The following is a 13,564-nucleotide window of genomic DNA, read 5'->3' on the forward strand; positions in this document are numbered from 1 at the left end:
GGTCCCACAGACGCAAATCCAGGAAAACATTTACTTGGGTAAAAAAATCTCTGCATTTTCTCTCATTGTAGCTCAATGTTAAAAAACATTTGCAAACCCGCGAAAAAGTATTCACAACCCTTGAACTTCTGTTTACATTTTTTCACATTGCAGCCATAGTCTTACAAAATTTTTTCACAATACATTTTTGTACTTCCATTTGGGCCTCTACTGCTTCTAAAAAAAAGCCCAATCGCTTAAATAAACAATAGGTTAATATTTTTTGACTGGTTTCAAAAACCTCCGGAATGTAAACTCATACATCAGCAGACGCTGTCCCGTTACCTAGCAACCCCTGCCGAGCCCAGCCCGTTACCTAGCAACCCCTGCCGAGCCCAGCCCGTTACCGAGCAACCCATTAGAGCTCCAGAAAGTTTGGCCTGCTGGTTTCACCGCTGCAAAAAGGCTGCTGGAAAAGACAAGTGCTTTGTTGTTGACAGGAAGTAGAACATATTTTTGAAGAAGAAGAAGAGCCTGCTGAGTTTGTGTAATTTTACAAAAAAATGATTCAGTATATACATGTGGTAGTGGAGATATGCTTAAAGAAGTTGGATAGTTGAAATCACAGCGAACTCAAAGAGGGTTAAATATAAATGCTCTATAACATAAAATGGAAATAAAATTTGTAATTTTAACAAGACAAAATGTAAAAAAAACCTTTAAGGCACAGTTTTAAAATTCCTATATTTCTTCTTTCCCCCTCAAAAATCAGTTTTTTTCTTTTTTTGCAGAGAGGTCATCTCGTCCTGAAATTCGTCCCCCACCCAGACTAACCAAACCCTCGGTAAGAACAGCTTCAAACTTTGTATTTCTCTAAAATTGTGCAAATATATTCCTTTACTTTTGATTAAATATCCTCACCTGTTCCATTCAGACACCACAGAACACTGGAAAACGTGAGTTGTCACCATTTTTTGTTTATTTAACAGTAGATTGTGCGGGTGAAAAGCCTCGTTTTCCCTTCCAGCTCCTGAAATAAACAGAACTGAGAAACCCGGAAGGAGAAAGATGCCGGATCCTCCGGCCCGCCCTGCTCCCGCTCCGGCTCCTTTACCTGAAGAAGGTGAAATAAACACGACCACAGTCACGGGTTTAAATCACTGAATGAAACCTAATATCCATATTTAAATGAGTGTACACAGCAGTCAAACATATTTCCTCCAATCTGTGGTTCAAGTGCCTTTAAAACCCACAGCTGGTTAGTCGTGTTTAATATTTAGCAACAATTTTTCCCTTGGGGAAATAGAAAGAAAACTAAAAAGCAAGGAAGACAGCGCCACCTACTGAAACACCTCCTAGCAACTTGATATCAGAAAAAAAATTATTTGAAACAAAATTATTTTACATTGGATGCATTGATTTATCATTGACAACATTAAAGCTTTAACCTACTGACAAGCTAAAAACATAAAATCTGTTTTTATGAAACATATTTTTTGATCAGTTCTGTTTGAAATAAATAGCATAAATAATTTCTCAGTATCCAGCTCTGCTTGCCACAGTTTATTTTGTTTGTGTTGAATATTTTAACAAAAATTGTGTGTTTTAATAAATGTTCTGAACTATAATATGGATAAAAATCAAGCTTTGACTTGCAGTGCTGTGAAAAAGTATTTGGGGAGTTTATTGTCTTTAAAAATGAGATTATTATGGTGACAATGTTTGTTTACTCCTTGTTTGTTTGCTTTTCAGATGTGTATCTGGATCCAAATGAAGAACAGGTGAGTTTGAAATCATGACCCGTACATGCTTGTAAATATTGTATATTTATGAATAAATATTTATAAATGCATAAATAAATATCCATGTACAAAATGTCATAGCTAAACTACAAAAAAACAGCAACCAAAATGTAATTTTATTTCACAAATTAATGATCTTTTTTATTTCAGGAAGACAATGATGACGTGTATTTGGAACCAGAAGCATGTATGTCACATCTCACACTGAAAAACAGCATTGCTTAACAAAAGGTCCCAGAATATCTCTACAGAAAATGTTTGATCATTTCTTTTCTCTCTGCTCTCCAGCCTGCCCTCCTCCTGCCCCAAACAGAGGACCGAAACCTCCTCCTCCAAAACCCATGTAAGTCTTTTCCATTTGAGTCCGTGCATTTCTTTATTTTATCTCCAGAAAGGGGAGACATTAAAACCACAGTGCAGCCTGTTAAATGTCTGTTGTTTCATGCATTATGGATGTGGAGGACACAAATGTAGGTTGGCAAGATGAGACAAGATGTACAAGAGAAAAAAAAATATTTTTTCTGCACAAAACCCCCCCAAAGTGTATTAAAACCAAATCCAAACAGAATTAACCCCGAGTTAAACAAAAAGCTAACAGGAGGATCTGATTAACACCTGAAGAATTCAGGAGAGTTATTATATGCTGAAATTATTGAGACCTGGTTGGCAGAATGTGTTGGAGGTCAAAAAACTGAGCACAGAAAAAACGGAGGAAATCTAAAATGAAGGAATGGATGAACAGAGAAGCGTCTGAACCAGAAAAAGGAACAAATCCACACTGCAAAAAATATTTTTTGTCCAGTTCCTACTGCAAATATGCTATAAAACTAACTGACAAGTAGCTTTTCAGCAAAAAAAAATATGAGCTTGTTTAAAGTAAATAACTAAATGATATTGATGAAAAAGTACTTTCTCACTGGCAGATTATTTCACTTACGCCATGGGAAAATGTCTCACTGTAGGTGAAATAACCTGCCAGTGGAGCCTTTTTATCAATATTAAGGAATTACTTACATGAAACAAGCTCCTATATCTTGCTGAAAAGTTACCTGTAAGTTAGTTTTGTCTTATTTCAAATGAACTAAGATGTTTGCACTAGAAACTAGACAAGAAAATACTTGGTAATATTTGTGTTTTTTTGCAAATCAAAACACATAAAACCAAAAGGTATCAAAGGAGCAACAGAATCTAAATGGAGTCAGTCTGCCCTTTGCACAGCATCACACTTACTTTATAATCAGACAATAAGCTCTTGTTTTCTCATTATCTGCAGGGTAAAACCACCAGTTCCAAGAGCTGAGACCGTAAGTGTATCTTGCTTTTCTTCTTTAAATACTGGGAACTGTCCTAGTAAAAGTAACAGAGCCCAAATAGGTGTTGATTCATGAAAAATCGTTCAGTATTCTGTGCCAAAGGTAATATTTACAAATCCCACACTAGAACAATGTTTGCCTTCTCTTTTAGCAGCCAATGTTTTCTGCTATTCACGAGCTAAAGACATGTGAGTAACTATTTAACCAGTGAAAAACGGACAGCAACAAACCTGGAGAGATACTGAAACCAGAAGAAAATGTAATAATTTCTCTTACAGCTGAGGACAGACGCGCCAGCTTCCCCGGTCAGCTACCACAACGAGTTTTGCCTCCAGATCTGAAGGAACCTAAACCCACGTATGAGTGCTAGCTATACAGAAATACTATTTAAAGTGATGGAATTTGGATTAATTTCCAGTTTATTTTTTCTGTTTCATTTCATTTATGTTTAAATGAAAACTAAACTAATCACCCCGTTGTTGTTGCAGGCCTCCTCATCCTATGATGGGAGACTGCAAACCTGGAGGTGAGCTGGGAGTCTGCGCACATTATTACTTTGGATTGTTTCTGACAAAATGCAGATAATATTCAGCATATTGCATGTTTTATATCTGTTTTAAGGTGGCAGCAGGATGATGAAGCTGAGTGGGAATGAGGTAGAGTATCAACCTGCACTAAAAAATACACTTAAACTGGAAGTTCTCTGTTTTCATTCACAAAAAACAAACTTTGGTTAGCAACTAAACTTAGTTTAGTCTATTTTACCATTAATATGCTCAGATTTAAGAATCCCATTTGTAACATGAGTTTTTTCTGTAATCTGTAAGTTTTTTTTTAGACAACATGAAAATGTTGGTATGGAGTTCAGTAAAATAGATAACTTGGGAGATTTAAGAGCAAATATTTTGTGTTTTCTACTCCTGTAATGCAGCAGCAGCAGCAGAAAATCACCAAATGGGTCATTTTCCAATAATAAAGGGTTATTCTGTATTTTTGGTGTGAAACGTAGCAGAGAGGCACAGAATGGGGACAAAATGTATGGTCCATAATACATATTCAGAACCTGATCTCAAAATAATAATAGAGGGACATTTGTTGACTTAATTTCTGTCTTTCATTCAATTCAGGATAAAGAGTGGTTTGCTGGAGACTGTAGCAGACAGACAGCTGAGAGTCTCTTAAATAGAGTCAGAAAGGTAAGGCCACTTAAACCACTATAAAATGTACTTTTCTGACACAAAAGAAACCCATTTTTTGTAAATAAAAAAAAAAAAAATTCTGGACAAAAGCACCTTAGGAGGTTTATGCTACAAGGATTTTTTGGCCCAAGAATACTTTCTCCAAACATCATACTCAGAAAGTGCAGGAAGATTTGAGAAAGTAAAATTTCTTCAAAAGAAGAAGAAGAAGCCATATTTGCACAACCCCCAAAAAAGCCGATTTTTGTGTTCGCATCCACCTGAATAATATGTAGTTGTGACCCTGCGGTGATGTGTAAGTTTTTTCCCCGCAACTTCACACGAAAAATTTGATGTTTTGGTTTATTAATGAATGAATGAATGAATTAATTAATTTATTTATTTATTGATTTATGTTTTACTGAAAATATGTTTTTTTTTACCAGTAAGACATTTCTCAGTAAAACATTTATAAAAACTATATTTTTCAACTGATTGAGTCCAAATTTGGTGAACTTTTACCCAACATGTAGATTTAAACGTCTAAACTACTTTTTTGTGTGAAAAATAATATTTTAGTGATGTTTTGCAATATTTATTTATAACAACATTTTGGTGAGGTTATAAAAATGCTAAATTTATTGTATTTAATTCAGGCAGGGTAAAAGCTACAATAGTACTGACACCAGGAAACCATTCTTTGATGTCTTACCTTTACAGAAGTACCAAAAGTTTGCACTTTAATCTGATAACTGTGAGGCTATTAGTGATTTATTTTGGTATGTTTTTGCCTGCAGACATTTACCTTTCCACCCTTAGGGCTTAAGGGGTTTTCAGTTATAACCAAGGGGCACTGCGTCGTTACCTAGCAACCCAAGATGAGCCCAGCCTGTCACCTAGCAACCCAAATTGAGTTCCAGCACGTTTAGTCAGCTGGTTTTAAAAGACAAGTGCTTTGTTGTTGACTTGCCATCCAGAAACCACGTGTCGCATTCTTGTTGGATGTGCAGGAGGCTCCACTTCTGCTTTTCAAAGATGTACGTTTGTGTTATGTGTTGCAGGATGGAGCCTTTCTCATTCGATACAGCTCAGACAAGCGGCCCCAGCAGCCGTACACCCTGGCTGTCCTCTACCAGCAGAAGGTGTACAACATCCCCATCCGTTTTATTGAAGAGTCAAAAGGTTACGCCCTCGGAAAGGAGGGCAAGAAGAATGAAGAGGTGAAGGAAAATCCTCATATTTAAATATAAAAGAAGAGAAAGATAACAGGATTCTGAAGGGAAAAGTTCATACAGTGCCTGATAAAGTCTTTCCACATTTTATCATGCAACAACCACAAACTTAAATGAATCTTATGTGGATTTTATATGACTGGTCTGCAACCTTTACAATTCAAAGAACCATTTTTTGCTCTCAGTCCAGCTAAATAAACTGGTTTAGATCAGAAAATGTCACATGATATTTCTACAAAAATAACTTATGATTTTTGAAATAGGAAATTTGTTGTCACTTTTGAAGAACTAAACTTTTTACTTCTGTTTTTAGGTCATAAATGAAGAAAAACAAAGCTAACAAATATGGGTAGATCTTCTCTCTGGCATGTTGATATTTGTGGAAAATTATACTTTTTAAAAGAGCAAATAGTTTGTAACGTGGTAAGAAAACAGGATCTTACTGGTACTTTTTAGTGCCAACCTGAATTTGCAGTTGTATTTATAAAATCATTAGTTAGAAAAATTTTAGAGAAAGTGATCAAGAGTCATTGTGGAAAGACCAAAGAAATACTTGCAGCTCTTCAATTGTATCACATAAAATCCCATTAAATTCCTCACATTTTGTGGGTGAAATGTGACAAAATGTGAAATTAAAAGTGTAAAGATACTTTAGGAAGGCACTTTAAACATACTTTTATACTGTTTTCTTTACTGTTTTTGTCCCTTTTCTCGTAGGTCTTCAGCAGTCTTGACGAGATGATTTCTTACCACAAGAGCAACCAAATACTTCTGATTGACAGCAAGAGCCAGGCCAAGCACACAGCAAACCTAACGCAGCCTGTACGGCTCTAAAACGACACTAATTATTACATGTTGTGTGAGATAAACGGAAGAAACTGAAACTTTATTTTACAGAAAAAAAACCTTGATCTTACCTGTCCTTGTAAAAAATAGATTTTTTTTATTCACTATGGTTCTTTGAGGAAGATGTCTAGATGAAAACTGTAAGTTTATATTTATCAAGCATCCAGCTGTCGCACTTGAAGTCTCAACTCTATTCGTTGCAACTTTTCCACTTCTGTTCATTTACATAAATTTGTTTGCTCAGATCTTTTTCTGTCACCTTCTCATAAGTTCACTTCAGAGTGTTTGTTTTGAAATACTTTCAGTTTTTAGTGTAACATGTTGGCTGTTTTACAGTCCAGAAAATGTCACTTGCTTTGATTCTGTTGTGTTAATTTCATCCAGGTTTGTCTGTATTTACCAACGCTGACTTTTAGTATGTCTGAATGTCATCATAGGGGTTTTTGTGGTGTTTTCTTTGGGAAGAATTGATCCTCTGGCGTCGTGTCCTGATGAGAGCAGCAGCTCTCCAGGATCTGTGGGAGCAGCTGCTAACCAGACGCTGGCGGCTCCACCTGCTTCCTGTCAGGGTCAAACATCTCCTCTGTGATCAAACCATAAATCTTCTACCAAATGGTAGATCAACAAATGTGTGACTATTTGCTTTTAGGAAAATAGTTTGTAAATCTTAGAGCTGTCTGCAAACAGATTAGACCCTGAGATGTAAATCAGACTCAGAGCTTCTTCTAATGCCGTTTTTATTTTACACATCGCTTTGCTTGTACAGAACGTCTGTTCTGCCTAAAATGCAAAAGATTTTTCACTGGTTCTACTGTATTAGTGAAATTTGCATTAATAAGAGGTGCAAAGGAGAACTGAATTACTTCCTGAAGCGAGCTACTGTATGTTGGCAAGTAAGAGAACTAATAATAATCTGAGCCTGAACTATTCAAAGTCCTGAGAACCGCAGCAAAGATTTATAGAAGTTCCTGTTTTTGACGGGGAATTCAAGACAACCCCAGCAAGGTCAACTCGCACTGAATATTTTCAGCTCTTTTTGTTTTTCTTATGCTCTACTCCCGTTGCAGAGATTTTGTAATCTTTTTTATTGCAAAAATGTTAATTTTTCCAAAGCTAACCATGTTCTGTTGTCACGCTACAGACCACTTTTTAGTTTCCACAACTAACCGTATGATTTGTTTTCCCAGCGACTTGGGGATAATTTTATTATTTGTCTAACACACTCTTTCATTTTTGTGTTGAGAATTGGACCAAAAGAAGGAACAAGCCATGTTCTTTCTGGAAGTACGGCTGTTAACAAAGCACCAAAAGGAAGAATATATATTATTTTCATTTATGTGCAAATTTAGAAATGTTTTCTGTCTCTATAGATACATTTTCATCTATCAGTGTACAATGTTTAATTTCATGTTTGTTAAGCAACAAACAAGCATTTAACTAAAACATAATCAGGTACAAATGAATGTAACGTGTCAATATTAGAAGAAAATCCTAAAGGCTGTAAAATCTTTACACATACAAACAGCGCCCCCCTCTGGCACTCCTCATCAATAAAAAAACAAACAAATTTCATTCAAACTTTTATTTGAAAACATTTATTCAAAAATATCTGACATTTAAATATGTTATCAACTAGTCATAGTTGGTCAAAGTGTCTTTCAGTTGCAAACAGAAGTACATGACTTTGAATATGCTTTACTGTAAATATGACAAAGACACTGATTTCTTTAGGAACTTTTATGGGTTAGTAAATAGAAGATGCCAGTCAAGCAGGACAAATGTGTGTGTGGATAACCACAGCTTACGTGTATCTGCATTTAGTTATTTTTAAGAGTATATAACAGCTGGAACTGTTGGAAACAATTTGACTGGATGTTAGGGAGCCATGAGGGGAAACTTTGGGTTTGTAGGTAAATGAAGCCTAATGTTAAAGGAGAGTCTCATGGTCACTGCTGTGAGCCGTGGTGGTTCTGTGATGCTGTGGGCTTGGAAACCTTGTCAGAGTATATGGTACAAAAACAAAACAAGTGAAAAAAAACTTGTGGAGTCTTGTCAGAAAAATTAAAAACTGTTTTTTCAGTAGATATTTGAGGCTGGCAGAGAGAGGTTGGAGTTGGGGATATGATTCTTGTCCATAATAACTGATAGAAGGTTGAAGCATCATTTTCAACTCCCCTGGGATTTATGGTCTTAATTCAGGTATTATTTGAGCTTTTGAGATGCAAATTAACTATTAAAAGAAGAATGCCTCAACCAAAAAGTTTTTAACAAAAATAACTACAAAATGCTGTTGCCATGAGCAAATATTTATTTATTAAAAAACAAAACAAAACAAACAAACAAACAAACAAAACCCTTTTACATTCCCATAACAAGTTTGTGTTGGTCTGTCATAAAAATCCAATAGTATATGTTGAATTTGTGGTTGTAAAATGACAAAATGTGAAATAGTTAAATTAGTGTCCGATTTAAATACATTTCAGAAACATAAATATTTTCGTTGGTAACCAGTCAAAACAGAGCTGGAGCTGAACCGAATTGTTAATTTTGAAGTTGGTGAAATGGGGAGGGGGAAGGGGTATCAGCGGAAGAGTACAATCCACACATTCAACGGGATGAATCGTCAGTCATCATGTGGAAGGAAAACACGCCAACACATGCAAAGTCATGACTTATAAAGAGTCTGTGTAGATTTTTAGAACACTCTGGTTTCCTTACGAGGCACCGCGGAGAGCAGGTTTGGCTCAGTTACTAGGCAGAGCGGACTACTTTTCTTAGCGGAGGAGCGGAGTTTTTGATTCAGCGCTGGTGTAGGGGGGCTCCTGAATGGGAGCAGTCACTAGATTCGTGTGATACCAACCAGGCTACACTACCGCCCATCGTTTTGGTTTTTTGGGGGACACAAAACAGAAGACAGCCACCTCTTTCCTCTGGTTATCCCCCATCCCCTTTCCTTCTTCACGGACTCTTCAGGCGCAGAAATCACCTGAAAATGGCTCAGATTTTACCAATACGGTTTCAGGAACATCTCCAGGTAAGCACAGTGGAAGAAAAAAAAAAAAAAAAACCTCAGAAAAATTTGAGCCCCTTTGTTTTGTTTTTTTGGGGGGGGGTTGCTTCGCTCTGCACCCATGTTCCTCCGCACACAAACAGCACATGTCGCATTTAAATGGAATCTGAAATTGGGCTGCAGGGTGGTGCTCAATATAGCTACAGGCCTAGTTTTCTGCTCCTGCCGGGCAGATGATGACTTGTAGAAATTGAACAGGCAGGTTGTACACAGCTCCAATGGGGACCGGTGTTTTCAACTTGAAAACGCCGCCGTCATTTTTTTGTAGACTAACTGCGGCGTTTTGATACTTTCTCTCTCTCGCTCTTATTTTTACCGCCTACAACTGAGCTCAGCTGTTCACAGTTACGTTGTAACTGAGACCCTGAATGGCACTTGCTGTTAAGCTTTGTTGCTACCGCGTTATCATCTTGCAGCAGCATTTTCGCCTGTTTGCAACCCTCTGCTAGGTGGTTTTATGCGCTAAAGCATTGTTTTTGCGGATATTTGGGCGTAAATTTCCAGGCAGGTGTGTGCAGAAGTACAATCTGTTGTTTTGCACTTGGACTGCTTTCCAGCCCGCAGGATGAGATCGTTTCTGGGCCCGTTATCCTGCAAGCCCTGCATGACATCTTGCTCTTTTTTCCCTTTTTTTCTTCAAAGCACCTCTTTTCACTTTATCACGTTTTATCTAAAACCATAAACGTAAATGCATTTTATTGGAATTTTATTTGCTAAAATGCAAAACAAAGTAGCGTTTCATTTTAAGGTATAAAGATGTTGACTTCATGTGTTACAAGTTTGACAAATAATGCCCTGAAAAGTGTGGCTTGCATTTGTAAATCCCTTCACTCTGAAATCACAAGAAGAGGTGCATAATGGTAACATCAGGCTAGAGAAGGCTAGATGAGACTTTCTTTAGCATTGAAGCATCAATGAAGCTTATTCTAGTTAAGAGATTTTCATTTTAATAAATGTATGTTCAGGAAATAGCATTGTTTTCAAGGAATTATTTTAAGGAAGACTTTTTTTTGTTGATTTAATTGAAAATAGCAACCTTCTCTTTAGGGTTAAGGTTTGAGATGAAGTCACAATCAAGGATCTGAAAACAGAATATCAGGTTTACGTGCATCCTTAAAATGTCTTAAAATTTAGGAATTTGTCCTTAAATATGTTAATTACAAGTCTGAAGTTTTGTCGTGGCAGGACTATTTTAGTCGTGTATGATCTAGGTAGTTTATTTTTCTGTTAGGACTTTTCTGTTTGAGTCACATGCAGATGCATTTATTTTGCCTTGTGACTCAAGGTGGTTGGGGCTATGGCTAACTAGCTGCTAACAAACCTTTGCTAGCTAGCTTTTTCCATCTATGATTGGCAAGTCTAAATTTATCGCCAGTTTGGACTTTGCCTCTGAGTCACTTCTGTTGACAATCTGTACGATGCTATGTGCATTCTGGCTTGGCACTTCTATATAAAATATTAAATTTGTCTTTTGGCTGTTGTCACACAGGTCTTGAATTTCATCAGTAATGGCCTTAAAGTCTTAAATTTGAGTTTGCAGAAACCATTTATGTAAAACATAGACCTTTACTTTGTTTCGCTGCTGTTTTTGTGTTTCTGTTGCAAAATCTCAAACCACTTACTAAACTACTTGGTGCAAACGAGCAGTTAGGTTTTAGATGTGTCACTGACACAAGTCTCAATACGCGCTTTGCAAAAATATTTCCAAAACTCCTTGGTAGACAAAAGTTTGGACAATAAATCTTAGTGTATGTTTTCAAAGTTTTGCTCCAGAACCTCAGTAAACAAACATCTTCCATTAACTCTCGATGCCTATTTTTGCCTTTATTTCATACACATAAACAAGTTATTTTGTACCCATATACAGCTGAATGTCAATGAATTTGAATATTACATTAATTCAATTTAAAATATGATAAAAAAATCATTATTGAGTGATGTTTGATGTTTCCTTTGACTTGCAGTTAATGGAAACCAAAAATTAATTTCATCATGTAATTGTTTGGCGTACACAGGGATAAGAAACACAAAAAGTCATTACTAAAGAATAAGTGTGTTGTTCTGAATACATTGTCCATGCTAATGGAAAATTGAGTGGAAGGGAAAGTGTAGTGGAATAAAAAGTGCAACCTTGAGAGTGCTGTGGAACAAAATATGAAATTTATGTCTGAGTGAAAAGAGTCTACAGAATTTCACAGTTTGAATGATGTAGTGACATATTTACTTTTTAATGATGTTTGAATTTAATTCAGTTTACGTTCCTTCGGAGTCAAGTAATTTCATGAATTGTGGAGATAATTACAAAAACACCATCTCATGTATAATTTGTTTTAGTCGAGCATATTTTCTGGAAATTACACATTTATTGATTCCATTTATTGACGATCCCAGATTCCTGTTTGAACCAGTCAATCCTTAACCTCTGATATCCAAAGTAAATTGGAGCAACCTCCTTCTTATTGATATTATTTATCTGAATCATTTAATCATTATTTGTATGTTAGACGGTGAGTAGGACATAGAAAAGTACTTCAGTTTTAAAGAATAGAAACATACTAATTGATTGCTGATACGTTTGAATCAGTAGATTGCTTTATTTCCTACGTGTGTGGAATAGATTGTTTTGTAGCTGTAGGCCCTGAATGACACTAGCTCTCAAGCTTTGTTGCTTTTTTCTCCCCATATTTTGTGAGAACACACTCCCTATTTTCAGTTAATTTAATGTATGGTTGCTGCTTCCTAAGCTGAATTTGGAGAAAATTACCAGACAGGTTTGTGCAGAAGTAAAACCCGTCACTTGCTCTCAAACTGAATCCCTTCACTGCACCCAGGCTGGCAGGATGAGAGCATTTAACGCATGGCATCCTGATTTATATTACAGCAGTAATATTATATGTATTTCCAGGCTCTAATTGAAGCATCTGTGCAGCTTCAAAGCAATAAGCATAAGCATAGCACATGGCCTTCAGTAGAAAAATGCCTCTTTACAATCCAGAGCAATAAAAGAAACAAACAGCCGTTTGTATGGTGTTCTGCGGGGGAACCGTTTCCACCACCGTCCCCTCTTTTTCCCCTCAGTTTTTTGGACTTTGAATGGTCCCCCAGTGCCCGGTGTCCTGGAGCCAAAAGAGAAACTTGGTGACGCGCCCCACCACCTCCACTGGTCTGTAGCTGGTTGTTATGGCAGCAGCCGGCTGTGAAATGGCCTTTCACTAGAGGAGGAGGAGAAGAAGGAGAAAAGCAGACCCCACCCCTCTTTTCCAGCTCCTCTGGTTTGCTGCTTCACTTTCTTTCTTGACCTTAGATCCTCTGCCTGAAAACTGTGTCGGCTGCAGCAGAGCGCCATCAGGCCATGTCTGGGTCATCTGTTCTCAGAGCCACATACTTTTCCCTCAAACTTTTTTTTTTAAGTCTGATGCAGTGATAAGCAACAAACTGGTTTATGTTCCACTTCTTGCATGAAACCCCACCTCTGCCCTGTTGTATCCCCGTGCAAATCCAGGTGGCTCAAGCAGAGTGAAAAATGCTTGGAATTTGCAAACCCAAGACTTTGAGCCTCAAGTTGTTTAGCTTTTTTTTTTTAGCCTGGCATCTACAGCTCAGTCTATATAGTCAGAGGCAGGGTGCAGGAATGCAGCTCAGAATGATCAAGATGCCTGATATTTTTAAAAATAACTTTTTATATCTAGTTAGGTTAAATTTGGTCAAAATCTTTGACTTCTCAGGCTTTATCTCTTATTTTAATATCTAAAAGTTAAAATCTGAATTAATAAAAAAACATCAGGCTGTTTAAAGTCATTTAAATGACATCATTTATTGACGCTTTGCCTCATCTCAACTTCTCAAACTCATTAATATGTTTTGGTTATTGACAAACTGAAAAAAAAAAACAACTTTATTTGCCCAAAAGGGAAATTAAACAAAATCACATTAATGCTGAAATTGGCTCTTTTACCATATTTTTCCTCTTACGTCCAAAGATTTAACCTAAATTTTAGTTTTTTATTCGGGATTTTGTCAGATTCCAAACAAACAAAGCAGAAAACAGCTACTTTATTAATATTTACAAACATAACATGTGCTATAAAGAATCTGAAATTTGTGGAATATAAAGTTAATCAACTCCAAAAGGTAAATGTCTTGT

General features: G+C 36.6%; 2 protein-coding genes across 5 annotated transcripts in view; both read left to right on the forward strand.

Annotated features, from left to right (window-relative positions):
• Positions 1-6: 6 nt before the first annotated feature.
• LOC103145868 (B-cell linker protein) lies at positions 7-8,379 on the forward strand. The gene is made up of 15 exons (XM_007563505.2): positions 7-38; positions 771-823; positions 914-935; positions 1,007-1,102; positions 1,732-1,760; positions 1,932-1,968; positions 2,070-2,124; positions 3,055-3,085; positions 3,246-3,282; positions 3,373-3,451; positions 3,583-3,620; positions 3,716-3,750; positions 4,222-4,290; positions 5,334-5,492; positions 6,222-8,379. Exons 4-15 carry the CDS (start codon positions 1,048-1,050, stop codon positions 6,336-6,338), a joined length of 741 nt encoding a protein of 246 aa, XP_007563567.1. The 5' UTR covers positions 7-38; positions 771-823; positions 914-935; positions 1,007-1,047; the 3' UTR covers positions 6,339-8,379.
• A 666-nt stretch (positions 8,380-9,045) lies between these two features.
• Positions 9,046-13,564, forward strand: part of LOC103145869 (clathrin heavy chain 1-like) — a 49,684-nt gene continuing 45,165 nt past the window's right edge. For 2 of the 4 annotated variants that reach the window (XM_016677139.1, XM_016677141.1), the window contains exon 1: positions 9,047-9,384. In XM_016677139.1, coding sequence (XP_016532625.1) covers positions 9,343-9,384 — 42 coding nt within the window. In that variant the 5' untranslated portion in view covers positions 9,047-9,342. Of the gene's footprint in view, positions 9,385-13,564 lie in introns of all 4 variants that reach the window. The other 2 variants (XM_016677140.1, XM_007563506.2) reach the window with 2 other exon arrangements.

The sequence above is a fragment of the Poecilia formosa genome, unplaced genomic scaffold, assembly GCF_000485575.1.
Source record: "Poecilia formosa unplaced genomic scaffold, Poecilia_formosa-5.1.2 Scaffold148, whole genome shotgun sequence".
Taxonomy (NCBI): domain Eukaryota; kingdom Metazoa; phylum Chordata; class Actinopteri; order Cyprinodontiformes; family Poeciliidae; genus Poecilia; species Poecilia formosa.